General features: G+C 35.7%; 1 protein-coding gene across 4 annotated transcripts; it reads right to left on the bottom strand.

The window, feature by feature from the left end:
- Positions 1–797: 797 nt before the first annotated feature.
- Positions 798–26,781, bottom strand: LOC120302802 (protein FAM171A1-like). Of its 4 annotated transcripts, XM_039331752.1 has the most exons (5): positions 25,583–26,776; positions 16,342–16,527; positions 4,462–4,578; positions 3,478–3,592; positions 798–2,210 (listed from the first exon to the last, which is right to left on the bottom strand). In XM_039331752.1, exons 3-5 carry the CDS (start codon positions 4,478–4,480, stop codon positions 950–952), a joined length of 1,395 nt encoding a protein of 464 aa, XP_039187686.1. In that variant the 5' UTR covers positions 4,481–4,578; positions 16,342–16,527; positions 25,583–26,776; the 3' UTR covers positions 798–949. The 4 variants fall into 4 exon arrangements, 3 of the variants coding, with proteins under 3 accessions (XP_039187686.1, XP_039187684.1, XP_039187685.1); XM_039331750.1 differs by lacking the exons at positions 4,462–4,578; positions 16,342–16,527 and having other exon boundaries at positions 25,583–25,674; positions 26,463–26,777; XM_039331751.1 differs by lacking the exon at positions 16,342–16,527.
- Positions 26,782–27,729: the final 948 nt, after the last annotated feature.

The following is a 27,729-nucleotide window of genomic DNA, read 5'->3' as shown; positions in this document are numbered from 1 at the left end:
CACTTTTGGATAGTTTATAACAATTCTGCCTGACATTTTTAGGACACATTTAGTCCACTTGCTTGGTCCAAAATCCATGTTACTTGAAACTATATACATCATATATACAATCAATGAAACTGTTTTGGCTGCTTTGGGGTTTTTAAAGATGACCTATAGTCTACCCTTGCTAAACAGAATTCACAGTACACACCAAACTAGCGAATACATTGTTTTGAAATAAAGAGTCATTCAGCAGAGACATTTGATAGCATGCAAATTAAAGAACAGATACGGTTTCAGAATTTTTTTGATTATTCAAGTCGCTAGCAGAAGAAAACACTGCTCACTGTTCCTGTAAAAAAGGCACTTAGAATGAGGATTGAAGGAATCAAAGTTGACTTCACAAAAGGCTCTTCAGACACCAAGAATAGCTTGTCAAGTTTTGTGTCAAGAAAAAAAAAAGATGGCTAGGCAGACTAAAGATAGCCAACATTTTGGAACTACTTTGTAAATAAATATGTTAAAACAAAAACAAGATTACTAAAAAACTGCATAGCCTTCCTTTGAAATAATGCATATCTGTAGACGTCAAGTGTTGAACTCCACTAACATCATTATGATATATTTGAATTAAGAAATAAGAAAGAATTAAGAAATTATAATAATAAAGTTTCACACAGAGATCCCTTTTTCAGGAAAATCTGAGGTTATAATCTGCCATACCACATATCAAAATATCCAAATGATGGATCCTTGATGGCCAATATCAAGTAAATGGAATCCAAAGTCACACTTTCATACAAACTTTGCAAAATAAATAGGTGAGTTTGTGCAAAAATTATCTTGAATGTCTTGACTATCTTTTTCAGTCGCAACTCACCCAAAAGATTACTTCATCTTTTTTTTCTTCAATTAATAAAATAAATGGCAATTATATATTCTCTACGCAAAAAAAATCTAACATACGTTACTTCGGATTGAATAGTATGACTGGTCTTTCCTCTCGCTTTTGCCAAGGAGTCTTTTTATCTTCCCTTTGATGATTATGTTCATCAGTGTCACTATCATCACAATCAGCTTTACTGTGTGCAGTGATTTTATGTTCTGGATTTGGTAAAGTGTTGGATGGACTTTCTACATTTCTCTTTAATGTTTCCTCCTGCAGGCTGGGCAATTGGCCATCTCGTCTCCTTCTCCCTCCCTCCAACACACATCTTGGACTATTGTCTTCAGGGGTACAAGCCATAGTTTCACATTCACTGCCACTTTGGTCCACTTCATCCAAATCTTTCTGTGGATACATCTGCACTTGCTGGCGGGTTTGTTGTAAATGACCTGCCCTTCCTTTTCTGGCAGATTTTGGCTCATTTATGTCATCTGTAGAATCCTGGCTGACATCATTAATTCCATTCCTTCCAGATGTTTGAAGATCAATGTAGGAATGTCTAACTCTATTGGATTTCCCATCCAAAGAAACAAACCATGCTTGAGGATGAGGCAAAGATTTTCCTCCACCTAGCTCTATTTGAGCTTTCTTATTAAGAAGCTCATCACTGAGGGATGCTGTGCACTGAAGCTGTGTTTGGAATGATTCAGTCACCACAATGTACTGCGGTTTCCAGTCACCTGTACCAGCTTCTTGCAAATGTTGCTGGGATACTGCTTGAGCAGCCAGGTGTTGTGGCTGCCTCTGTTGCAGCTGCATTTCTTGTTGGGAATGTGTGCTAGATAATTCAACTGAGAACCTTGATTGCTCTGGCTTCTCAAATAAAGACTGGCTTAACATTGTACTGTAACTGTGTCTAGAGTGTCCCTTGTCAGGAGAACCTTTTATCTTCTCTAGAGGCTTGCTTGGGTTTATAAAAAAAGATGCCATGCTCACTAAAGACATGTGGCTTCGGTCATTTTCCTCATGGGAAAGCCATCCCTCTCTGGGACTAAATTCCTGTGAGGTGCTGTAAGTATGTAGGAACACAGGGGTATGCATATCTGCTTCTTCTACAGAACATCCTTGGTTCGCATGAACGTCCACCATCACTACTTCCTTGTGGTCAAAGGATTCTGGGTGACTGTTGCTAGTAATGGAGAGCCCACCAGGGAATTCTAATTCATGTTGGGAAAATACTAAATTGAGATTGGACGTAGAAGTTGATTGATCCTTTTTTGAACCACTGATTGAGGATAACCGTACTTTCTTAAATAATTGACGGGGCTTCAAAAGCTTTCTCCTAATGTTAAAAAAAGAAGCAGAAAAAAATTAAATGGGACTTGCAGCAAAAAAATGATCTAGTGAATACTTAGGTATTCAAACACCTATGCTCTCTTCCAATTATGATAAACTTGGCTGCCCAAGGCAATCGGTAGAAGTTATGGGAATTGTGGTCCACTGTAAGTGGAGAGTGCTGAGGTAAAGAAAGTTGTAAGAGGCTCAAGCAAATTAACACCTCCTGGTTTTATTTTGCAACTCGAACTGAATGTTCTATAGCTCGGTCCTCAATGGAAATTCTTATTCTTTTTACCACTTTTTCTATTTATTTGCTTTCTCAATATTGTTTTTTCAAGCATACCAACATCTCCTTATTTTTCGGGGGTTTTTACCTTCAAAAACCTCCTTGTATTACATTAGATATTTCAATTGTATAGATAACTACTCACTATCTCATTATGAAAAGAAAAAAAATACTGTAATAAAAAACAACAGAGTAGACGCAGATACAACAGAAAAAAGTCAGCCTTATACTTATTTTTGTTAAAATTATTTTTAGCAGGTAATATATTTAATAGGACTTCTTTAACAATAAGCTACTTTTACTGAAGAAACTTTTAAGAAAGAAATAAAAAATGTTACTATTCCTGATTTAACTCGTTTCAGCAAACATCACATTGATTACATATACTGTGGTAGAATTAGAGAAATTTTACTTTTCTTAGGTTTAAAAATGCTGCAATTTCATAAACTATTATTAATACTTTCAAGTTTCAAAATAGATTACTCCATAATATGGCTTGTTCCACAAGCAAGTAGAAAAATTAACATGAGCTGCATCAGCTATCCTATTTTGTTTGTTTTCTGTTATTAACATTTGTAATGTCCTATTTTCAAAAGTTATTTAGGATAAGACCATCAATTCTGAAAATATGAATATAATAATATTCAGTATATTATGTGATATATAATATACAATATAATATGTTAAGTTAATAAAATAAACTTAGGTCCACATAAAGAATTTTCCTCAATGGCGCAGGTTTGTGGATAGCTCATATATAATCTTCAGGTAGCCTATTTACACTAGTAAGCAGAATCCAAACATACTGATTCACTTATAGAAATTATGAATTCATGGAAGGCTTGCTAAAATGTACTTACACAAAAATGAAAGTGTTCCACAAAAGATCTGATAGAAAATAATTTGGCCTCTTTCCCTTCCATTCGTATCTTTTACACTGACCTATTCTACAAATATATTTATCTATAAAAATGAGATATTTTACCTGAAATAGTATAAAAGGAAGCACAGCAGAACAAGTAGTATAAGAGCAATTCCTCCTAGAATTGCCAAAACAGACAGCTTCTGGTCAGTATTGTTGTTATTTGTTACAATGTGACCTATGAGATAAGGGGGAAAATTAAAATACCAAGGATAGGCAGGTCCAAGCTTTCTAACCCATTTTAGTGTATATTTAGTCACAGGCTATCTTTCAACACAACCCCTTGCAGCAGAGTATCATCTGATGTGCCCTGATCCACTTCTAGCAGTATTCTCTGATGGTATCAGGCAGCAGCCCTGATTACAAAGGTTTCCAGAGCTGAGGGATGTCAATGATTTGAATTACTCCAGAGTATCCCAGAACAGGCATGTGCCAAGAACACCGTGAATAAATAAAGTGCAGTTCACAGCACTTTGACACAAGCTTTGCCCCACTCGCAGTAGCACCGCTGCTGGGGCACTAGTGGTCTCATTTGCGCATGTGTGGGGATGCTAGCACTGCTTCCAACATCATGCGGGTGCCAGTGGCCCGTTTGCGCACACACAGTCCATTTGTGCATGCACTCAGGTGCCAGCATGCATGCCAAGGGTGCACATGGCCCACTTGTGCATGTGCATGCACGCTAGTGACATCATTGTATGCGTGCCCATTTGTGCATGCATTCATGGAACTGCACGCACACTCATTACCCTGCTGCTCCCTTTCCTTCCAGGCCGCCAAGCTGGAAAGGTTGGGGAACTCTGTACTAGGCTATATCTTGCAGGGTCATAAAAGAGGAAAGAATCTGCCAAAAATAGTGCTCTTATAAATGAGGTATAGAATTCCTTTTTTCCATTTTAAGCAATTCCCATATATGGGGTATGACACTACTCCTAATTTGAAGAGCTAGAGGATAAAATGGGGAACAATAAAATCTATAGTGAAACTTCTTTGTACTTTCCCAATGCTATATAATTTATACTGGGGCAAATAAAAGATCAGTCTTACCTGGATTTGTGGGTGACATGGCTGCAACCTAATATCCCAGCTGGGATGCAATATAGGTCCTGGTCAGTGTATTTCCTTTTTGTTCAACAATGCCTAAACTGCTTTTCAACCACGTCCCTGGAAACATGTAAAGAAACTCATAAACTGGGATCAATGGTGGGATTCAAATATGTGAACAACCGGTTCTCTGTGTGGATGCCGCTTCTGGAAGTCCATTCTGGGCCTGGGCAACAAAAAATTAGCTACCGGTTCTGCCAAACTGGTGCAAACTGGATGAATCCCACCACTGACTGGGATACAAAATAGAGAATTAGAAACAAAGTTATTTGACTATTATAGTATAAATTGATCGTGATTTTCAGATGCAGAAACGAAGTAATAGTTACAATCATCATCTATAAATTAAATGCTAGTAGTTTTATTTACCAACCACCAGTGGGTGCCACAGTGAAGAATTTGAAAGAAAAAGGCATCTTGGATGCCTTTAAATTTATCACTTTGGACATCAAAAAGTTTCAAAGTTTTATTTTATACGTGTTTTATTTCTTGAAACATCAACACAACAAAGCATTTTTATCTCTCTTGGATATACAGTATCAAGAAGGTAGCATTATCCATTCTTTCCTTCTCCTGACCCCCCAATAATGTCATATCAATATAGTTTCTTGTGAGAGTTTCCTCCTGTTAAAAAATCTAGGACAGTGGTTCTCAACCTGTGGGTCGGGACCCCATTTGGGGTCGAACGACCATTTCACGGGGGTCGCCAAACAAGGCTGTCCGCCATTTTTTTCCCCTTTTCTTTGGCCATGCCCCTGGCACCCGATGATGTATAAGTAGTTGGGGGTCACCACAACATGGGGAACTGTATTATGGGGTCGCGGCATTAGAAAGGTTGAGAACCACTGATCTAGGATGACATTTTATTATTGATATGCTTATATTAAAATATGTCAAAATGGATCTAAATATATGAAGAGAACAAATGGGGGAAAGGACTATTCATTGATGTGTTGTTGTTAATTGCGAAGTCGTGTCCGACCCATCGCGACCCCATGGACAACATTCCTCCAGGTCTTCCTGTCCTCTACCATCTTCTGGAGTCCATATTCATTGATGTACTTAAGTAATAAAACAGGAGATAGTTTTGTTTGAACAGACATGTTGCTGTGTGACCTAGCAGCATAATGTTGGTTGAGAACCAATCAATCAAAATTTCCATCTGAGAGAGACACAGTGGAACTTCAGCTCCACAGGATTTTACACACAACTGAATGAATGAAAATCAAAATCCCAGTTTATGAGAGGCGATTCTACTTTCACGTTTTGGTCCAAATGTACACTATCAATATTAAAATGCTTTGTTTAAAAAGTGATGTAATGGTTTGCCAGATTGGTTTGGGACTGAATCAAGAGGCAACATCTTGCAAAGGAAACTCCTTGCTCTCCTAAGGAGGAAATGCCTTTCTTATTTCAGAAAGGGTATATTGGTGACAAAGGTCTGCCTTGAATAAAGAGAAGAGGAGCTAAAGAGAAGAGGAGCTAAATAGGTGCAGGACATCCATGGTGCTAAAAATATGAATATTTCAGATCTTGCTGTGTCCCTTTTTACATAAATCAGCAGAGAAGCAGCGCACTTACAATGCCCTCCCTAGAGAGGCCATATAAACAGCTAACGTACTTAGGGAAGATAGGCAGATACCAAAAATAATTTGGGCATGAGAAGAAATTCTATTGCTTCTGCTACATATTTTTGGAATTAAGAATTGGACTTGCTATTTTCCTAAAATAGTAAGGAAGACCTCCCAAGGATATGCCCATAACTGCCACAAAATGTTTCACCAAAACTAATAAAATGCAAAACTACAGAAAAAGCAGTTGGGGAAAAATGTGGAGAGAACATAGGAAAAGATAAAGCCTCTCTATGAGGAACAGATTGTTCCTTTAACTTTTTTTTTTACTTATTACATAACTCACAGTGACTGTAAGTTATGCCACATGGAGTTAGAAGTCAAAAACAGATAAGCCTGTCTTCTTTAATTAGTGCAATCTGAGAGGAGGCATGAACTTATCAAAAACCCCTTATGCTTCGGAGTCTCAGATCCCATGGCATTTTGCAGCCTTCCCCAACCTAATATCTTACATATGTGTTGGAATCCCCAGAATCCTCAGCTACCTGAAAAATGGCCAGGGTCAGTGATAGTTGCAGCCCCTACACATCTGGAGGACATCAGCTGCTCCTATGGTTTAGGAGAGAGGCTATGCCACTATTAGCAAAGCAAGAAACTGGTTGGCAAAGGCATACACTGAGGACTGCAAGCAATGTGAGAGAACAAAACTGTCTGCACACAGCCTGCACTACACTTTTTAAATCAGATGGAAAGAAGGATATTGCCTCTTTATCAATGCCTATCTAAGAGAATTAAAAACAAGGTTGTATGTTAAAAAAGCATGTTAAAAAGTTAAAAAGAGATGGAGTGCCCTCAAATCACCAAGAGCCCCCAGAGTTGCAATCACTCTTAGACCTCCCTCATTGAATTGGCAGTTGTCTAGACCAGGGATAAGCAACCTTGGCTCTTTTATCACTCGTGAACTTCAACTCCCAGAATTCCTGAGTCAGCTATGCTGAGGGGAAAGGGAGAGTTTCCAAGCAGTTTCCTGGTGGCTCAGGAATTCTGGGAGTTGAAGTTCACGAGTCATAGAAGAGCCAAGGTTGCTACCCCTGGTCTAGACATTCCTTCAAGAGAGGGGGGGTAGATGCCTCAACTTTGGGGGTGAGAACTCCAAAGGGCAGGGGCAACATCAGAGAAGGCTGTCTTCCTGGATCCCGCCAATCAAAACGTTAACTGATGAGGTCCACAACATACCCTCCCTGCCTGCATAGGTGGGATGGGTCAGTGTAATGCAGAGTTAAGTATATTTATTGGGGATTACATTGAGCCATTTTCAGAGAACTCCCCAGATTTAGGCATATCTGTACTAGTATAGACAGCACTTCTGCTGGAAGGAAGCTATGTGTGCATACACTCACACACACACACTCACACACACAGATGGCATGGAATGGCAAATGCATCAACTCTTTAGAAAATACAATTGCTCCAATGTTTTAATATAAACTTCCATTTTGGCTTATGCAGAATTAATACTACAATCAACTTCCTTTGTACATTGAAATGATTAATTTATCCAGAATGAATAAGCTATATTTTGATTCAATTTAGTTGAAGGAAATAATGTTCAGATGGTTCTTGAACAACAAGTCTTAGCATTTCTAGGTAACATGGCCAGTGAAGAATGCTGGGAGTTGTTGCAGTTCAGCAATATCTGGAAGACAAAAGGTTGCCTATACCTGCTACAGAAGTTTGCCGAGTTCTCAACATTTCATTCTTCTTATGAACCATTCTGTCAAAATAACTGAGAGCACTAAAAATCTCATTTTTCCTAATGTGCTTTGCTGACTCAGTATGATGGAACTGTAGTCCAACATATCTAAAAAGCAACAGATTGGGAAGACTGATATAGGGGCTCTGGACATTGTTTTAAAGTTAGCAGGCAACAACTTAAATAAACATAATTTTATCAGGAATCACATCCTCCTCACTTTCTCCAATTGTTGTTTTTTTGCAGGACCTCCAGCCAGTTGCGGTTTTCCCTTCAGCTGGCTACTGTTTTATAAAAGAGACATTTGGCAACCCTATATACACTATTCTGGATATTTAGGGACACAAAAATGAATATTTGTGTGCAGTCCCTAAGGAAAAATTGTTCCCAAAGATAGTCCTTTGATTTATTACTAAATTCCAAGTTGAACTTTGCTCTTTTGTTTCTGCTTGTCATTTCCTGTTGTATGTGTAAATTACCTGTCTAATACTGAACAAAAGAACATGTCTGTCCCTGCACTTAGCAATTCTAATTACATCTGAAGGAGAGAGAGAAAGCACATTATATGCATAGGTAGCTTCCTTTCTTTAATCCCCCCTCCCAAACTTCCTTTCATAATAATGAAAAGGTAGCTAGAACTCACAAAATACATGACACCAAAGAAGGCTGCTTCATGGCTGGCATAAAACATACAGGTTGATTTTGTTATTAAAAAAAACATTTATCCAAGTGTTTGAAGGTGTTGCACTTTATGAATAAAATTCAAGAATAATGTTATGGGTACATTTATAAAAAACAAACAGTACTAAACAGCATGGCTGAAAATGCAAAGCACATCCTGCTTTCAGCAAAAGAATGGGAAACCTCAGCTCCAGAGTTATAGGACATCATGGTGAAATCATGCTCAGTCTTTGGGTTGAAAAAGGCTGAGAAGTGAGCAACATCTGAAAGCCTTTTGTCTGAAAGCAAGGAAGGCTACTGTCAAAATAAGACAATATTGTTTGACAAGATGGGGAAATAATCTGGTAAGGGTACGGCACCGTCTTCTGTTTGTCTCAAAGGCGGACGACATGTGCCCCTCCAGATATTCTTGTATAACTTTCATCATTTCTTTAAATGGGGCAGACCAGCTGTGGCTAACTAAGTTGACAAGCTCTAGCATTTCAGAGTCAAACAGTTCCATCTATTGTGCTACCTTAAACTGATCTTCTATGAAAACATCCTCCTAGTTAATGAAATAATTTTTACCTTTTAAAACTGTTTTACTGAGTTATTCATATCAAAATTGGTGCAATAAGGATTTTTTTAGGTTTAAGTTAGGTTGAGAAAAACATTTTTTTAAAAAAAATCTAATCAAATCAGATTTAAAATGTGTGAAATGGCATAGAGTCTCCTGCCTGAGCACAGGGTTAGACTAGAACAGGGGTATGCAACCTTGGCTCTTTTATGACTCGTGGACTTCAACTCCCAGAATTCCTGAGCCAGCATGGCTCAGCTTAGAAACTCTCCCTTTCCCCTCCTGGCTCAGGAATTCTGGGAGTTGAAGTCCATGAGTCATAAAAGAGCCAAAGTTGCCTACCCCTGGACTAGAATAAGTTTCTTTCAACTCTGTTATTCTAATGTTCTGTTCTAATGTTCAGATAAAAAAACCATGGGAGTACTGAACCGAGTTCTTAAACTCCATTGATGTTGAAGCAGTGAAAAAATGCTTACCTTCCCCTGTAGCTTTTTTCAGCTTGGTTCTAATATCAAACCATGATTTCTACTAACCATAACTCAGTAGCCATATCAGGGTTGCAGATTTGTAATATATCACAGAAGAAATCTTAATGCTTGTTTTCTATCCCCCACTCTTCAGCTTATTATTAATGCTGAGTTGTAAAGTTAATTTTCACATTGCCTCATTGCAAGATTAAAGCTTACAGTACTAAATATGGCTTAGCAAACCAGGACACTAGTGAAATAGCTGTAAAAGGTTCACGGAGCTCATTCTTACAGCTGCACTATAGTACCTCTATATGTAACTCTATAGTTTGCTTTTAATTGTTTTTTTCAGTAGAATTTCAACACAATATAGTAAAACAGATCTTTCCTTTTCTGTTACAGTAACATACAATTACATGTGCATCAAATATACTATGTAGCTGTTCCTGATGATTTAGAAAAACTATTTTTGATGGCTCCTATTTTATAACAATGAAACAGCAAGTTCTTTGGAAGCAGTTAAGATATATTTCCTTTCTAAGAAAAGTATTTAATAATGCTTTTAAGGTAGAGAAGAATGTCTAAAACAATATATTTAGTCTTAAAATTTAATCTTAAAATTAAATATATATCCTCCATCTCAATATTATGAGCTATGAACTTTCAAAGATCAACTTTCTCTCTGTAGCTTGAAAAACAATGATGGAAGAAAAAAAAGCCATCTAGTGGCATTCTGTTAACTATAACACTTTGTTTGGCATAAAACTAAACTGTTTTGTTTATAATGATAAGTTAACTTAACAATGAAAAACAATGTTTTGATAAATTTTGCAACCAAATTTTTTGCATACTTTTACTACTTCTCTGGTGTTCATCTGCACCCCTTCATATACAGTACCCTAATCTCATAGGTTTGTATGCACAAAACTGAATATGTATGAATACATGAAGATTTCAGGGTAAAGACAGACAACATCAAGTATTTCTGATGTGACACTGATCCACACAATCCATGCATATGTCTTTTCTACCCCTACAGGTCTAAATAAGCAGATACTCCAGCTTCCAAATTAGTACGGTACCCCCAAAACTTCAATCCTAGTTATTAAAAACTGGAAGAATTACAAACACAACTCAGATAACTATAGGTAGTATCAAAAACAGCAAGGTTATTTCACCTCCTCTCTGAAACAACAGAATGTCTCCATCTTAACATAAGGGAACTAAATTAGGTCAGAAGGAATTATAATTTATTCGATGCTTTTTATTAGGAATTATTTTAAGCTGCATTAGGAATTCTTATGAACTTGAAAGCAAGATGTTCAGAAGCAGCAGCTACCTACCATTATCTGTGCTGAGAAACCACAAATGGGCTGAGAGAAAGAGAGCATAGAAACAAAAAGAAATGAAAATGTAATAGATACATAATCTTAAAAGGAACTAGAGACATTTTAACCCATATTTAAATGCACATGAAATAGAATCAAAATGTTTTATTTGCTGAAGGCATGTCATTTAAAGTGCAAAGACAAAACTAAATTTGACTTCATGTCATATTCTTTAAAATTTAAATGTGGATCAGATAATTAGTCCTAGTCAATGATTTAATTTCTCCTTCTGTTCCATTACGATGTTTGTTTGTAAATTGAATTTGTATTTCCTAAAGATATCACAATTTTAAACCAATTATTGTATTTGTCCTTAGTTCTAAAACATAATTATACTCTTAGGATCTCAACAAAAATATCATTATAATCATCTTCATCAAAATGAATATTTCAACAGATTAAGGAGCTTCTTTAATAGTTTTCTTCCCCATTTTGATACTTTTTTGCCCTGGATAATTTAATAGTAATGAAGATTAAATAAAATGTGTCCAATGCCATTGGAATTTATGATTTTAAAAGTTAATAACAAGCCTACTATGGAATGTTTAACATGTTTATTCCATAGGAAACATGCTATCCTATAGAGGAAATTCTTAATTCAGATTGCCAAATTAATATTATTTACAGTTCTGCACTTAATTGCCAATTCACATATACCTGACCACTATGGTATTATTTAACTCAATATACATGCATAGGTTTTTCAAACAAACACAAACATTGTATGTCATGGTACAGGGTAAAACATAGGCATCTTCCTGCAGAAAAAGGCAATGCTTGTTTACCCTACCCCTCGTTTTTTAGAGGAGATAAGCAGGAAGATTTACTTCAAGAAAAGTACCAGGTTGCAGCCATTTATTGATTTTATTTTTCAAGACTGCCTGTACACCATTTCTAGGTCCCAGAAATAATAAAAATTAAGATACTATTGGCTGGTGCTCTACTATGCATGCTGGGTTCCCATGCATTTATTTTTAATTAAAAGATTTTTTAAAAAAGTAGTAGGGCAAAAATCCTGAGGGGTTCTAAGAGAGGGGATTTCAAGGCATCTTGGATGCTTCAGGGCCTTGCTGTGAATAAAAAGGCTACATTTTTGTAGATCATCATCTTACCATCATTCTAAAGGAGATTAGGAAACACTTTCTGACCACCATAAATTATGGTTAATCTTTTGCACCTAACTCTGATGGGGATAAGGATGGTATAGATGCAGATATAACAGGTTCAGAATATACTATCCCAGAAAAAAAGTGGGATAAATCTTGCTAGTCTAGACCAGGATCCAAATAGTACTGCTGAATCAGCTAAACAAGCTCACATAGAACTGTGAGTCAAAAACAAGTAATAGTGGTGGAAAGATGGCTCCTAATTTGGAATTTAAAAAAAGAACAAAGAATATACTTAAGAGATTCTACGTTATATCCAGGGGCATGTGCAAATCAAGTTTTACCCTCCTAGGAAGCATTGGATGAAAGGCAAACAAAGTTACTTACAGTCAAATCAAATTACTCTAGGAATTCAAATTAATAGAGTTGAGAAAGGAAATCCAGAATGCAGCTCTTCTCTCCCTCAGTCAGTTTCTGTACTGTGAAAAGCATTTGGATTTGCAATAGATTGAAGGACTCCCTTGTAAGAGAGACTAAACAAACCTTCTCTCACGGAAACATCCTACCGCTGCCATAATGTTGTTCAAAATGAAGCTTTTTTAAAAAACAAATTTAAGATCTTCCCATTGGTGGATTTCACACAGAGGGAGTTAGCCAATTAATAACAATCTTGGAAATAAGAGTGTTTCTACTTAAAAGTTTAATTGCAGCAGCATAGAAGTTGGTAACTCCAAGGTCTTCTATCACTATTGTCCTTGAGCAGAGATTGCCTGAATAAGCCACCTGGACCTCCCACAGCAAGTCAGTTTTCTGAAGAACCCTTTGAGACAAACTTGCTTAACTCTTTTAGTACCTTGCCAGATACTGAACAAGTGTGTATTTCAAAAAGGCTTGATTATCTGGGGGAATTATTAGCAAAACACATAAATCTGCTAAATCTCTAATAGAGTTGGTCACCCCAACTGGTCAAGATAACAATGCCTATTTTGAGAAATCATCAATTAGTTCATCCCCTATTTCAACATGGAATTTGGACAAGGAAGAGAACAACAAAAAGACCCTGGGAGTAGTTCCCACATTACTCCTTCTGCTCTCTAATAAAACATCACACCATGCAGAAAATGAAGATAACAGAAATAAAATAGAGGGCGGCAGACAAGAGGAAGCAAGATTTTGTTCTAAGGACAGGAATTAGTACTGAGAGATTACTTTGAAAACTTTTCTCTCTGGCCTTCAGTTTCAGTACCAGAAATCAAATTCATTATCCAATCTTTCCATTACAGTAATTCACAAGAAAGTTAGCTCATTAATAACTCATCTTGGAAATAAGAGTGCTTCTACTTTAAAATTTAATTGTAGCAACATGAAAGTTGGTAACTCTAAGGACTTCTATTACTACTGTCCTTGAGCAGAGATTGTCCGAATAAACCCACCTGATCTCCCACAGCAAGTCAGTTTTCTGAAGAGGCCTTTAAGGCAAACTTGATTAACTCTTTTACTACTCTGAAGATACTGAACAAGTCTTAGGTCTTACAAAAAGGCTTGATGATCTGAGGAAATTACAGGTAATCCTCAATTTACAATCAAAACTGAGCCCCAAACTTCCACTGCTAAGTAAGATAGTTGTTAAATGAGTTTTGCACAATTTTATGACCTTTTTTGTCATAGCTGTTAAGCAAATCACTGCAGCTGTTAAATGAATCATGAGGTCATTAAACAACATCTGGCCTTCCCCATTGTCTTTGCTTATTGGGAATCAGGTGGTGATTACATGACCCAGGAAGTGCAACCACCATAAATACATGCCAGTTATCAAGCACCTGAATTTTGATCACATAACCATGGGGGTGCTGCAAAAGTAAGTGTGAAAAAAATATTTTTTTAGTGTTGTTGTAACTTTGAATGGTCACTAAATGAAGGGTTATAAATTGAGGACTACCAGTATTAGAAACAACATATAAATCTGCTAAACCTCTAATACAGGGGCGTCAAACTGCCTGCCCATGGGCCAGATGCATCATAGTGAAACCACACCCACCCTATTGCTGGCAATGGCAAAAAAGTTGTGATACGTCACGACACATCACGTAACATTGTGAGTTTGACACCCCTGCTCTAATAGAAAAGCTCACCCCAACTGGCCAAAAAACAATACCTATTTGATAAACTATTTGCTGGTTCATTGCCTATTTCAACATGGAATTTGAGCATGGAAAGGAACAATAAAGAGTCCTGGGGACCTATTGAAGTTCCTCTTTAATTTTGATTTTATGGTTAACTATGGTAAAGATGAGGAAAACATTCACTCACCAGGCTTTAGATCGTGGACTATTCCTGCAAAGAATAGAAGAATAAAGGACATGTATCAGGAGGCCCGACTACACTTGCCAAGGCAGACCTAGGCTGACTGGACAGGAATTATTTAGCTGTCAAATTTGCATGTAAATTCTCTGAATTCATTCTACCAAACATGCCTTCCACTTTTTTCATAATATTTGAGTGAATCTAGAAAAGACAGAACTAAAGATAAACTCAAATACTGCTAAAGCTACTGTAATATTAGCAAGAGACTTTAATCCCAGGGTGGGAGAACTCTTCACATGATTTTGTACATTTGGATGTTATTCCTGAGGATTAGCTTATAAATATTTCACCTGACTTTCTATGAACTCCAAAATAAATGTTGTAGGCTCACAACTGGTTTCTTTGATTTACAAATGTAACTTCATATTTTAGGAAGTAAAGAACTTAATTTTATATCTTTCTACATATCATTCAGAAAACTCTAGCAGTATTTTAGATTACATATGAGTTACACAAAACAGAATTGGGCTGTTTTCAGACATCCAAGCCAATAATCAACAACAAATCATGGTCCATGTCCAAGGCAGCTCTGATACTAGTTTATCCATGCTTCCTGACAAGAGGCTATTAGCTAATCTCAAAGTGGGGTAGAATAGAAACTTCAATTGGGCCAAGGTGGATACTAAGGCAATATAAACCCGTTTGAATTCAAGACAGTCTCAGATATGAAGAAATTTAATTTCCTCCTCTACCCAAGTTAAAATGCTGACTCATTATGCTGATTTGTGTCTTTTGATGAGAATTTTTAAAGCGATAAACTTCCTAATAGAAATAAAATAAATTCAAACTGGTTCGATTCTGTTTATTTACCAGAAAGTTACCAAGAACAGCAATGTGTCAAGCCCATGTTCACCTAATATTTAAAAAAATGCTAAAATATTAAAAATAAAATATCATTACAAGAAACTGATAGCTCCTAAAAAGCTTCCCGAGATCTGGAAATTTCAGCTAAGATCTGGAATTTTCAGCAAAGGGTACAAATTAAATTTTCTTCTGAATATTGTATTGGGTTTATTGAAAGAACATACATTCCAATCTAATATTCATTTTCCAGCTTCACTTTGGGAGGATTTTTATGCAAATATATTACTAATCCTAGCCAGCTCCCCTCCCCCCAATAAGCAAACTATTGATACTCTAGCCTTTGAAAATCTTCCTTATGGGCCTCCAATGTGTCAGTATTAGAAATCAACTTTATTATCCAATCTCTAAAATCTAATAAGGTGCCTGGAAAAGATTTTCTAGTCCCAGAATTCTTCAGGACCCATAATGATTTCTGGGTGGGCCCCAATGTTAGCAGGCTGTTCTCCATCTAACTAATAAGGATTGTACCTTAGTTAGATGAGAAGTTGCCATTACAGTGCCCAAATATAAAAATGGAGACAAAGGTGACCCAAAAAACTATAGACCAATAAATTGGAATTGTGGCTAAAATGTATGCAAAATACTAGGTAATGGGATGAAATTTTTTAGTGGAAGAACAAGCTTGATTTACATCGGAGCTCTCCACAATAGACACTTGTTTTCTTTTATATCATCTCATAACAAAACAACTAACTAATGGCAACAAACTATTTACTGCTTTTGTAGATCTCAGTGTGGCTTTTGATTCTATAAACAGAAATATTTTACAGAAGAAATTGACCAACCTAAATATGGAACTCACACCCTCAGTCTTGATTAAAATACTCAACTCAAATATTCATTGGAAAGTCCAAATGGGTGTAAATGTTGTTTTTTTTTACTAAGGGTATACCTAGCCATAATGGTGTTAGATAGGGTTGTATTCTAGCTCTGATCAGTAGTGGGATTCAGCCAGTTTGCACCAGTTCAGCAGAACCGGTAGCTAATTTTTTGTCGCCCAGGCCCAGAATGGACTTCCAGAAGCAGCATCCACACATATTTGAATCCCACCTCTAGCGCTGATGCTTTCTAACCTCAAATGTCGATGAGAGCCAGTTTGGTCCAGTGATAAAGGCACCAGGGCTAGAAAGCTGGAGATTGTGAGTTCTAATCCTGTCTTAGCCAGAAAGCCAGATGGATGACCATGCACTAGTCACTTTCTCTTAGTCCACCTTACTTCACAGAGTTGTTGTGTGTAAGATTACCATCTTACCATCATTCTAGAGGAGATCAGGAAATATATTTCAGAGGTCACAGATGATTGTACAAAAGTAAATAAAAGAAAAGTTGCTCTTAAAATGATTTCAAGGGATTTTCTGCTGGCAACCAAAAATAGCTGTTAATTTAGATTGTTTTTAAAGTTAAATGCTAATATCACCAATTCTACTTGCTCAAGGCTTGGCTATCTTGCAGAAATTATGAGCACAGGTTGAATTGCTGATTCAACCTGTGCTCATAATTACTGGCACATGCAGTATTGATCTGTGATTTCTGCACAAACACGTCTGCCTCTTCCTGCTATTTTAATATTTGTTTCTCTAAACATATTAATCTTTTCTTCTTCAAATTGATGCTAAATTTCAGAAATACATTAAAAACTAGTAAGAGTAAGAACATGTTCTGAATGTTATGTTAGGGCAGAAATATAAGACAAAGGGGAAGAAAGTGGGGAGTGTGTGATTTGGGCATACACATGTGTAAACATATGCAGAGAAGTGTAGGAGAAAACCAAAGGCTGAATTTGATTAGCATTCCTCAATGTGCTCCAGTATATAATTGGATGAGAGCTTTCTCTTTTTTAAGTATTGTTGCAATGCTTTGATGATGATCTTGATTATAATTCTAACTCTGCAATAATGGCAGCAATCTCCAATACATTTGAGAAGTAAAAAAATTGCTGAAATAGCATTATTAATTCTGAATATTCTTAATAGGTATTATTAATGGAGTAAAGAAAGCACAGAAGTGTGAGTATGTTTGCACCACAGAAGTGTGAGTATGTTTGTATTTAAAGTACAGGTAGTCCTTGACTTACGATCACAATGGAGCCCAAAATTTCTGTTGCTAAGTGAGACGGTTGTTAAGTGAATTTTGCCCCATTTTACAACCTTTCCTGCCACAGTTGTTAAGTGAATCACTGCAATTGTTAAGTTAGTAACACCACTGTTAAGTGAAACTGGCTCCCCTTTTATTTTGCTTGTTAGAAGTTCACAGAAGGTGATCACATGACTCCAGGATGAACCAATGATGATCATTTGACCATCAAAATGCTGCAATTTTCTTACATGTGAAAATGGTCATAAGTCACTTTTTTCAATGCTGTTGTAACTTTGAACAGTCACTAAACGAACAGTTGTTAAGTCAAGGACTACCTGTAGTTCTAGATAATGACGTAATCTCCCCATTAAAACAAGATGATGAAGAGAAAGAGAAGGAAGATAATGTTTGAAAATGGCAATAAACTCTAGAGATGTCACAGTTATGGAAAAAGTTGCTAATTGTTGGAGTAAATGGACAAGGATTTTAGTTTGAGATATTTAAAACATTTCCAATGCTTCACTTTTCCCCTTAAAGTTTCTTCCAAATCTAACCTTTTTGATAAAGGACAAGTCATGCAAGTGATTTTAAGAAAACCTAAGTGGGCCCAGCTAACTTCCCAACCAGGTAGGGCTTACCTATCATAAATCCGAATGTGTGCAGGAATGGCACTGATGAACCCCACCAGTTTCCTATTGGATGACACCCTGACACCACAGTGCCACTGCAGAAGCCAACCTGGTGGTCTAAGGGCCCTAAAAGAGTGGGGAAAAGCGGGGGACTTCCGGTGGTTAAAGCGGTGGAGATGGCGGCTACTTTGTAGCCGTCCTCCTGAGAAGGTGTCAGATCCGCGGAGCACAGCGTTTACCAGCTGGCCCGCGGCTCGCAATCCCCTTCCCGGGCGAAGGGAAGGGGTAGAGATCGCATGAATAGAGGTAGAACCTCTTAACTCTCCCTGGATTTTTATTTTTAGGGGGGTAGAAAGAGGGTTCCCTCGGAGTTCATTGCCTTCTCCGCCTCTCAGCTGTCTTTGTTTCTTCGGAAACAAAGCGAGACGCCGCTACCATCTCCGTACTTAAAGAAACCGTGAGTAATCTTAAACCGGACAGAACTGTTTAAAGGATTTTATTTATAGTTTAGCTTTATTTTATTTTTTTTTAGTTTATTTAGTTTATTTAGTATGTGTTGATTTTTTTTTTATTTTTTTGAGCTTTCTCTTTTTTTTTCGGGCGGAAAAGTGAGAGTGAAAGTAAAATGGCGTTTTGAAAGTTTTTTCCTTTAAAAGACGGATCGGCTGAATTGTTGTTTAATACTGCTTTTTTTTTACTTTTTTACTTTTTTATTCTTGGGGACTTTTAGATTGATCTTATTTTATTCTATTTTATCTTATTTTTAATTTTTTTTTGGATTACTTATTTTTATTGGTATTTTTAAGAAGAAAGGAAGATAAATTAAAATGGCTTCAAAACGACAACCAGCTACTGCAGCTTCTAAAGTAACTTCTTCTCCTGCTACTTCTACTGTGCAACAACAACTTAAAATAATACCCTCAGTGCAGCAACCTAAATCCACTCCACCTTCACCTCCCCCATCTGGCACATCAGCACAAGACATTAAAGAAATAATGGTAAGTGCCGTCTCACAGTTTAGGGAGGAAATGAAACAACTTTTGGACCAGAATAAATCTGAAACTAAGGAGGAAATGAAGAAAGAGATGAAGGAGCTTTTAGAACAGAATAATGCTATTTTGAGGGATGATATACTTCTAGCTCTATCTGGAATGGCCTCAGTGGTTGTGAAGCTGGACTCCAGAGTAGAGGAAATTGAAGAAACAGTTGAACTTTTGGATTATAAATTTCAAGATATGGAGAAAAAAGTGGAGACTTCACAAGATGATATTCTTATGTTCCAGTATAGACAGATGGAATATGCTTTGAGAATAAGGGGTCTGAAAGAAGATAAAACTCAAGATTTGATGGAAATGGTGATTAATGACTTGGCTGTTATTTTGAATATTGATAAAGAAGAGTTACGTGGGGATGTGGAAAGAATTTATAGAGTTAATTCTTGGATTGCAAAACAGAGGAATTTGCCTAGAGATGTGGTGATATATTTTGCTAAGAAGTCTCTGCGAAATCAGATTCTACAAATTTTTTATAATAAAAGATTTCAGATTGCTGCCCAAGATATTATTATTTTAAAGGAAATTCCACCTAAAATTTTAAGAAGCAGAAAAGATTTTGCTTTTTTAGCAAATGAACTTAAAGCAAGACAAATGCCATTTAGATGGGAGATTCCGATGGGCATTGTTTTGAGCCATGCGGGGACACGTTATAGACTTAATACAGTTGCTAAAGCTAAGGAATTTTATAAAACGGTCCTGGGAGCAGGCTCTCCTTTGCCCATGATGCATAAAGTCTTGAGTGACAAAGGGATGGAACAGAAATCTGAAGGTACAGGGATGATGACTGCTGGACAGGTGGTATGGATGTCTCAACCAGAGGTTAAAGAACAGAGAATGACCCGTGCAGCACATAAACGTAAAGAAAAAGAACAACAGAAAAAAGAAAAAGAAAAAGAAATTGAAGAATCTACTCAGCAAATTGCTTCAGTGCCGGTGGGAGGAGCAAGACCCAAAAGCTCTGCTACATATTCATCAGCAGCAGAATTTGAGCGGATCTTCTCCAGGCTGAAGGCCAAGGGAGATGGCAAAGCTCCTGTCCTGGAATGTTAATGGATTAAACATTCCTCAAAAGAGAAAAAAAATTTACCACTATTTGAAACAACATAACAATGATATTATTTGCTTGCAAGAAACTCATATTACAGCTAAAGATCAAAAATATTTAAATAATCCTCGCTTGGGATCTCATTTTGTATCTCCCGCCCCTGGGAAGAAAGGGGGTGTGGTAATCTATGTTAAACAGAATTTATCTGCTACCTTGTTAGAATCAGATCCTTACGGAAGATATGTTATGCTTGAACTTGGTTTATATGGCAAGAAAATTCTTATTGTGGGGTTGTATGCACCAAACCAGCAACAGGAGCAATTTTATAGGTTACTACATCAGAAAATAACTTTGTTGGACTATAGATCTGTGATTTTAATGGGAGACTGGAATGGTGTCTTAGATATACAAATGGACAAAAAAGGCTCTTCTACCTTTTTTAAACAGGCTAAATTACCTAAAGCCTTTTTTGATATGAAAGAAGATTGGGAATTGAGAGACTATTGGCGTGAACGTAATCAAGAAGAAAAGGATTTTACGTTTTTCTCAGATAGACACCAATCTTTCTCAAGAATTGATTTCTTTTTGATCACAACAGATTTATACAACAGGGTGAAGAATGTAAAAATTTTTCCTAGGACATTGTCCGATCATAGTCCAGTTTGGATGGAACTGTTTGTAGAGAAGGAAGATAGGAGATCCTGGAGGGTGAATGAGAATTTATTTAAACAAGAAAAAAATGTTCATAAATTAAAGGAATGTTTAAAGGAATATTTTACTTTAAATATGAACAAGGGAACATCAATGTCAATGGTCTGGGATGCAAGTAAAGCTTTTATGCGTGGTATTTTGATAAAAATGAATAATTTGCATAGACAGAAACAGACTCAGAAACGGAAAGACTTGGAAGAGGAGATTAAATTAAAAGAGAAACTTTTAATTTCAAATCCCTTAGATGAAAAGGTTAAAGGAGCTTTAAAATTGTTAAAAACACAATTTAACATGCTGATGGCTGATCAAGCTGCAACTAATTTGCTATTTATGAAACAAAATACATTTTGTAATGCTAATAAACCAGGGAGATGGTTGGCTTATCAGTTAAGAAAAAAACAGAAACAGAGGAATATAGATAAAATAAATTATAATGGTAAATTGGTTTATCAGAAAGAATTGATTAAGAAATCTTTTTTAGAATACTATCAAAAATTATATAAGGGTACTAATATTCAAATTACAGATATAAATAATTATTTAGGCAAAGTTAACTTTCCTAAATTAACAGAAGATCAGGAAAAAAAGATTAACGGTTTAATTACTAAGGAAGAAATTGTTACAGCTATTAAACAATTGAAATTGGGCAAAGCGCCGGGTACGGATGGGTTGACATCTATTTATTATAAAGCTTTAGTAGAAGAGATGATTCAACCGTTGTGTGAACTGTTTAATAATTTATTACAGGGGTTAGAGATCCCTCCATCCTGGCGTAATGCATTTATATCATTGATTCCAAAAGATAGTCAAGATCTTACTTTGCCTAAAAATTATAGGCCTATATCTCTTTTAAATGTGGATTATAAAATTTTTGCAAAAATTTTAGCTAACAGGCTTATGGGGATCTTGCAGCAGTTTATACATAGGGATCAATCGGGTTTTATAACTGGAAGGTATATGAAGAATAACGTTAGACAAATTATTAATTTATTAGAGTATTTAGAAAAGAATAACCAAGTCTCTGCAGGCCTGATATTTTTGGATGCTGAAAAAGCCTTTGACCAAGTGAATTGGCAGTTTATGCTGTGTTTAATTAAGGAGATGAATTTTGGACAAAATATATTACAAGTATTATCCAATATATATCAAAAACAGACTGCTCAAATTATTGTAAATGGGGGTTTGTCAGAGGCTTTTGTAATAGAAAAAGGAACAAGACAGGGATGCCCGTTGTCTCCGTTATTGTTTGTTTTAACACTGGAAATTTTGTTGATTAAAATTCGGGAGTCTCAAGAAATAAAAGGAATAGAAATTAATAAAAAAGAATATAAATTAAGAGCCTTTGCAGATGACTTGGTTGTTACTTTGTCTCAACCTGTTTCTTCGGTGGTGAAATTATTACAATTGATTCAACAATATGGACGTGTTTCTGGCTTTAAAATTAATAATAATAAGACCAAAATATTAGCTAAAAACATGACTAATGGTGATAAACAGGCTTTAGTTAACTTAACAGACTTTGAAATTGTTGATAAGGTAAAATATTTGGGGGTTACATTATCTGCTTCTAATGTAAAATTGTATAAAAATAATTATGAAAAGCTGTGGATGGAGGTACAGAAGGATTTAAAAAACTGGAATAATTTACAGTTATCCCTTATGGGCAGAATTGCAGTTATTAAAATGAATGTCCTGCCAAAGTTTATTTTTTTGTTTCAAATGTTACCTATTTTAAAGAACGAACGTAATTTAGATGAATGGCAAAAAGGTATTAATAAATTTGTTTGGGCAGGGAAAAAACCAAGGGTGAAACTTAAAATAATGCAAGATTTTCGTGAGAGAGGTGGACTCAAGGTACCAAATATGAAATTGTATTATGATGCTGTAGTATTGACATTGATTAGCGACTGGGTGAATTTAACAAATACAGAAATACTTCATTTGGAAGGCTGGGACCTACTTTTTGGATGGCATGCCTACTTAATATTTAATAAAAAAGTGGATTGGGTTTTTAAGTCTCATATTATAAGAAACTCTTTGCTAAGAGTGTGGAGAAAGTATTATAAAAGTGACTTCAAAATACCATTATGGGCTATACCTCGGCATGCCATAGAAGGTATAAGGAAAGGGGTAAATATGGACAAGGTCTCTTACGTACAGTTACTAAGATGGGATGGCCAAGACTGGCAGTTAAAATCTTTGGAAGAATTAACACATGAAAATTTAACTTATTCATGGTTCCAATATAGACAAATAGTGGATAGATGGAAGATGGATTGTAAAATGGGCTGGCTTAGAGAAGATGAAATTTTTTTAAAACAAGTAAGAGATCAAAGGCCAACCCATATTAAGAGAGTTTATGGGGTTTTAGTGGAATTAGATTCAGAACCTGAACTAGTTAAAGATTGTATGATTAAATGGGCACAGAATATTGGTGAAACGATTTCAATGGATACTTGGGAACTTATTTGGATAAGAAATGTTAAATTCACACAAGCGCAAAATTTAAGAGAGAATTTTTATAAGATGTTTTATAGATGGCACCTTGACCCAAAGAAAATGTCCATTATGTACCCTAATCTACAGCCGAAATGCTGGAGATGTGGATATTTGGATGCTACCTATTACCATATTTGGTGGACGTGTAAGCATATAAAAGCTTTTTGGATTAAGATATGGTGGAATATTCAAAGAATTTTTAAAAGGAGGGTAAAATTTACTCCGCAATTATTTTTACTAGGTATTGTTATTGACTGTGATGCTAAGGAGGTTATATTGATGTTAAATTTGATTACAGCCGCTAGGTTGTTAATAGGACAATATTGGAAGAAGGAATCTTTGCCTACTTTACAAGAATGGTTTCATAAAGTTTCGTATTTGGCAGAAATGGCAAAGATTTCGGCTTTCTTAAAGGAGCAATCTCAAGAAAAATTTTTGCGGTATGGGAAAAATGGATAAATTTTATACAACATAATTTGGATATGGAAAAATATTATTTAGCCTTTTTATAATTTGTAATGATTGTTTTTTCTTTCTTTCTTTCTTCTTTTTCTTTTTTATATATATACATTTTTTACGTATTATTATTCATATATATTTTTTTTTATATATATATATGCTTTATTCTTCGTCTACTTTCTTCTTTCTTCTTTCTCTCTCTCTCTTCTTTTTTTATTTTTTTTTTCTTTTTTAGTATATATTATTCATTTTAAAGTTTATGTTATGTATATTATTATTATATATATTATTACTGTGATTTTTATTATTATTATTAATTATTTTATAAATTGCAAATGTTATTTTTAAAATATTTGTTAAATAATCCTATATTCAGTTCTGGGAAGTCGGGGGGGGGGTGGGGTGGTTGGGGAGGGGGGGGTGGATTCTTATTTGTAAAACTTTTGAAAAATTTCAATAAAAAAAAAAAAAAAGAGTGGGGAAAAGCATGAAAGTAATCATTATGTCTTTTTTTTATTGAAAGTTTTTTGAAATTTTACAGAAAAAAAATTCCCCTCCCCAAACTCTCCCAACCCACCCCAACCCTCCCCCAACCTTCCCAGAGCTGAATACAGGCTTAATTAAAACTTAAAAGAAAAAATTTTAAACACATGTAAACCATAAGCAATTAATTATAATAATTAAACAAATTATAAAATACTTTAAGACCAATATATAAAAACCAAAAAAAATTATATCTAAACATACTCTACCTATCTAAAATTTTCATTCAATCTCCATAATATCATACTTATATTATATAAAATCTATCCCTTTTTCTTTGTCATCAAACTCAAAAATACACATATAAACATTAATTATACCATTAAAACAGAATATTCTTTTAAATACTCCTTGAATTATTAAACTTAAACTTCTTATCTAGAATTTTCATTCAATCTCCATAATCTTCTCTCCTCTTTATAAATTATTCAGAAAAAAAACTAAACCTTTTCTAATGTCATACTTATATTATTTAAAGTTTATCCATCATTCTTTATAAACACCCTCAAAAACACACATATAAACATTACTTATAACATTAAAGTTCCCTTATACATATTTAAAACAAAATATTCCTTTAGATGCTCCTTAGATATCTAAACATACATTACCTATCTAAAATTTTCATTCAATCTCCATAATATCATACTTATATTATATAAAATCTAATCTATCCCTCTTTCTTTATCATCAAACACAAAAATAAACATATAAACGTTAGTTATACCATTAAAACAAAAATATCGTACTTATATAAAATCTAATCTACCCCTCTTTCTAGTAATCATTATGTCTTAACTTTTATAGAATATGGGGAGTCCTCAACTTACAACCACCCATTTAGCAACCGTTCAGAGTTATAATGACACTGAAATAAGTGACTTACAACCGATCCTCAGACTTATGACTGTCACAGCAGCCCCATAGTCACGTGATCAAAACTTGAGGGTCCTAGGGTCAAGAGAGCTTTGCAACCTTTCTAGCCAGCTTCCAACAAAATCAATGGGGTTCGCTTAATAACCTGCTTAACAATCAAGGCAAAAAAGGTTGTAAAATTGGGCATGACCCACTTAACAACTGCCTTGGAAATTTTGGTCCCAAATGTGGTCATAGGTTGAGCAGTATCTGTACTGTAAATTTTCTAGGCATCAAATATGGGGGGGGGGGAATTCACTGTAATTCCTCCTTGTTGTCTAGCAAGAGAGATGAGGGAAAAGGGCTGAGAAAAGCACTGGCCAATGACAACATTACTTCTCCCCAGACCACCCCCTTGATGTATATGGAAACTGGGACTCACCACAAAAGGAATTCTGATGAATAATCAAATCTAAACATGTTATCGTCATCTTCAACATAATTTTCATTTAGCAGCATGTACAACTCTTTTAACTGGAAAAAAGGGTAGAGAGAAGCCATCAATTGATTGAATCCAACAGCTCACTTTGCTCTGAATTTGAACACCTGACTTATCTTAAGAGAAACAGTCCACTTAGCCAAACCAAACTCATCAATTGTCACCAGAGTCATAACGCACAAAATTTATTCCTTTCCACCCTCTTGGTTTCAACATATCTGAGGTTTAGTTATTTATTTCTTCCACAGCTCATTCTTGGCTGTGCTACTTATAGGGAATTACTAGCTTGAAGTCGCCCAATGAGCTTTCGTGACTGAGAGTAGAATCCAGGCCTTCCGCTCCTAGCCCAAGGCCTTCACCACTATGCCATCCTGGCTCACAATCTTAACATTGGTTGATAAGGTCCAATAAGGTCCTGTGGTTAAAGCTGTTCCTTGGCTATTTGGAGAGTGGGCAAAGTCAGTTATATCAGTTTTCAATCAATGAAAATCCAGAGGATTAAATGGTCTCAATTCTGTTCTGTATTTCAGCTGTTTTGCTCTCAGTTCTATTCTGTTCTGTAGCTCAGCATTTTTTCCGGGCGGGAGGAAGGAAGAGGGGTGTTTTTTGCTATTTTCTTCCCCAGAAAAAGAAGTGGCACCCTAACAGAGTGGTCCAAAATAAGATGGAGAACTATGTGTTCAGGAGGGGACTTCTGTTTCTCCCCGGTTCATGTCCATTGATAATTGCACTACACTGGTAGAATGCATAACACAACACACACACAAATACACAAACATGAAACCAGGTTTGTAATTGAAAAACTGTAAGGAACTCTACTTACAACTTCAGCACTGCTCAGATTCATCGTGTCCCCAGTAAAAACCTCCGGTAAAGAATATGGCTCTAGGCGAATGTTATCATTATCTGATTCAATAGCACGATGAGATGTTATAATTTCATCTTAGAGAAAAAGAAGGTAAGTTTGATAGTTTTTAAATCATCTTTTCTGCTTTCGGGGAAGTTGAGAGAAGATTTAGTAAACAAAAATTAGAAGTCTATGACCAAATTCATTTTATGTCAACTAGATTGCTTGTGTGGAGAGTGAAAGTAAAATGGTTTGAAAGTGCTTTTTTTTTTTTTTCTCGGAAGAAAGCGAGTCAAACGGAATGTTATGGACTATTTAATTTTTTCCATTTAAACTTTTTAAACTTTTTTTTTAGAAGGTGGTTTTGTGTTTTTGAAATAGCTTTTAAACTCTCCTTTGCTTTTTATTTTTTAGAGGATTTTTTATTGTATTTTCTTTAAGAAGGAAGAAGAGGAAATAAGATTTTTCCTTTTTTAAAAAATGGCTTCAAAGAGGCAAGCAGCTTCTACAGTTCCTAAGGTGGCTTCTTCCCCTGCGATCTTACCGGTACAACAACCTAAAGCTACACCGGTACAACAACCTAAAGTTACACCACCATCTTCTCCTCCTCTGCCAGTACTATCTGTACAAGACATGAAAGATATAATGGGAAATGCTGTATCTCAAATCAGAGAGGAAATGAAGGACCTTTTAGATCAGAACAAAACTGAAATTAGAGGGGAAATGAAGGAGCTTTTAGATCAGAATAAAACTCAAATCAGAGGAGAAATGAAGAATCTGTTAGAGCAGAATAACACTATTCTGAGGCAAGATATAGTTATGGCTCTATCAGGACTGGCTTCTGTGGTTGAGAAGCTTAATTCAAGGGTTGAAGAGGTTGAGGAAAAGGTTGATACCCTGGAAGATAAATTTGAAGGCATGGAAAAAAAGATGAAAATTTCACAAGATGACATTGTTATGTCTCAGTATAGGGAAATGGAATACGCTTTAAGAATCAGGGGTCTGAAAGAGGATATGCAACAAGATCTGGCAGAAATTGTGGTAAATGACTTTGCTGTTATTCTGAATAGGGAGAAAGATGGAATACTTAGAGAAGTGGAAAAAGTTTACAGAGTTAATTCCTGGGTCGCAAAACAGAAGAATTTACCAAGAGATGTGGTGATTTATTTTGCAAAGAGATCTCTGCGTAATGAAATTATACAAGCTTTCTATAATAAGAGGTTTCAGATTGCTGCTCAAGATG

Source organism: Crotalus tigris, unplaced genomic scaffold (assembly GCF_016545835.1).
Source record: "Crotalus tigris isolate CLP2741 ecotype Arizona unplaced genomic scaffold, ASM1654583v1 scf7180000024437.13266115, whole genome shotgun sequence".
NCBI lineage: Eukaryota > Metazoa > Chordata > Lepidosauria > Squamata > Viperidae > Crotalus > Crotalus tigris.
Note: the sequence above shows the minus strand (reverse complement) of the source record. Positions and strands in the feature narration are given on the sequence as shown.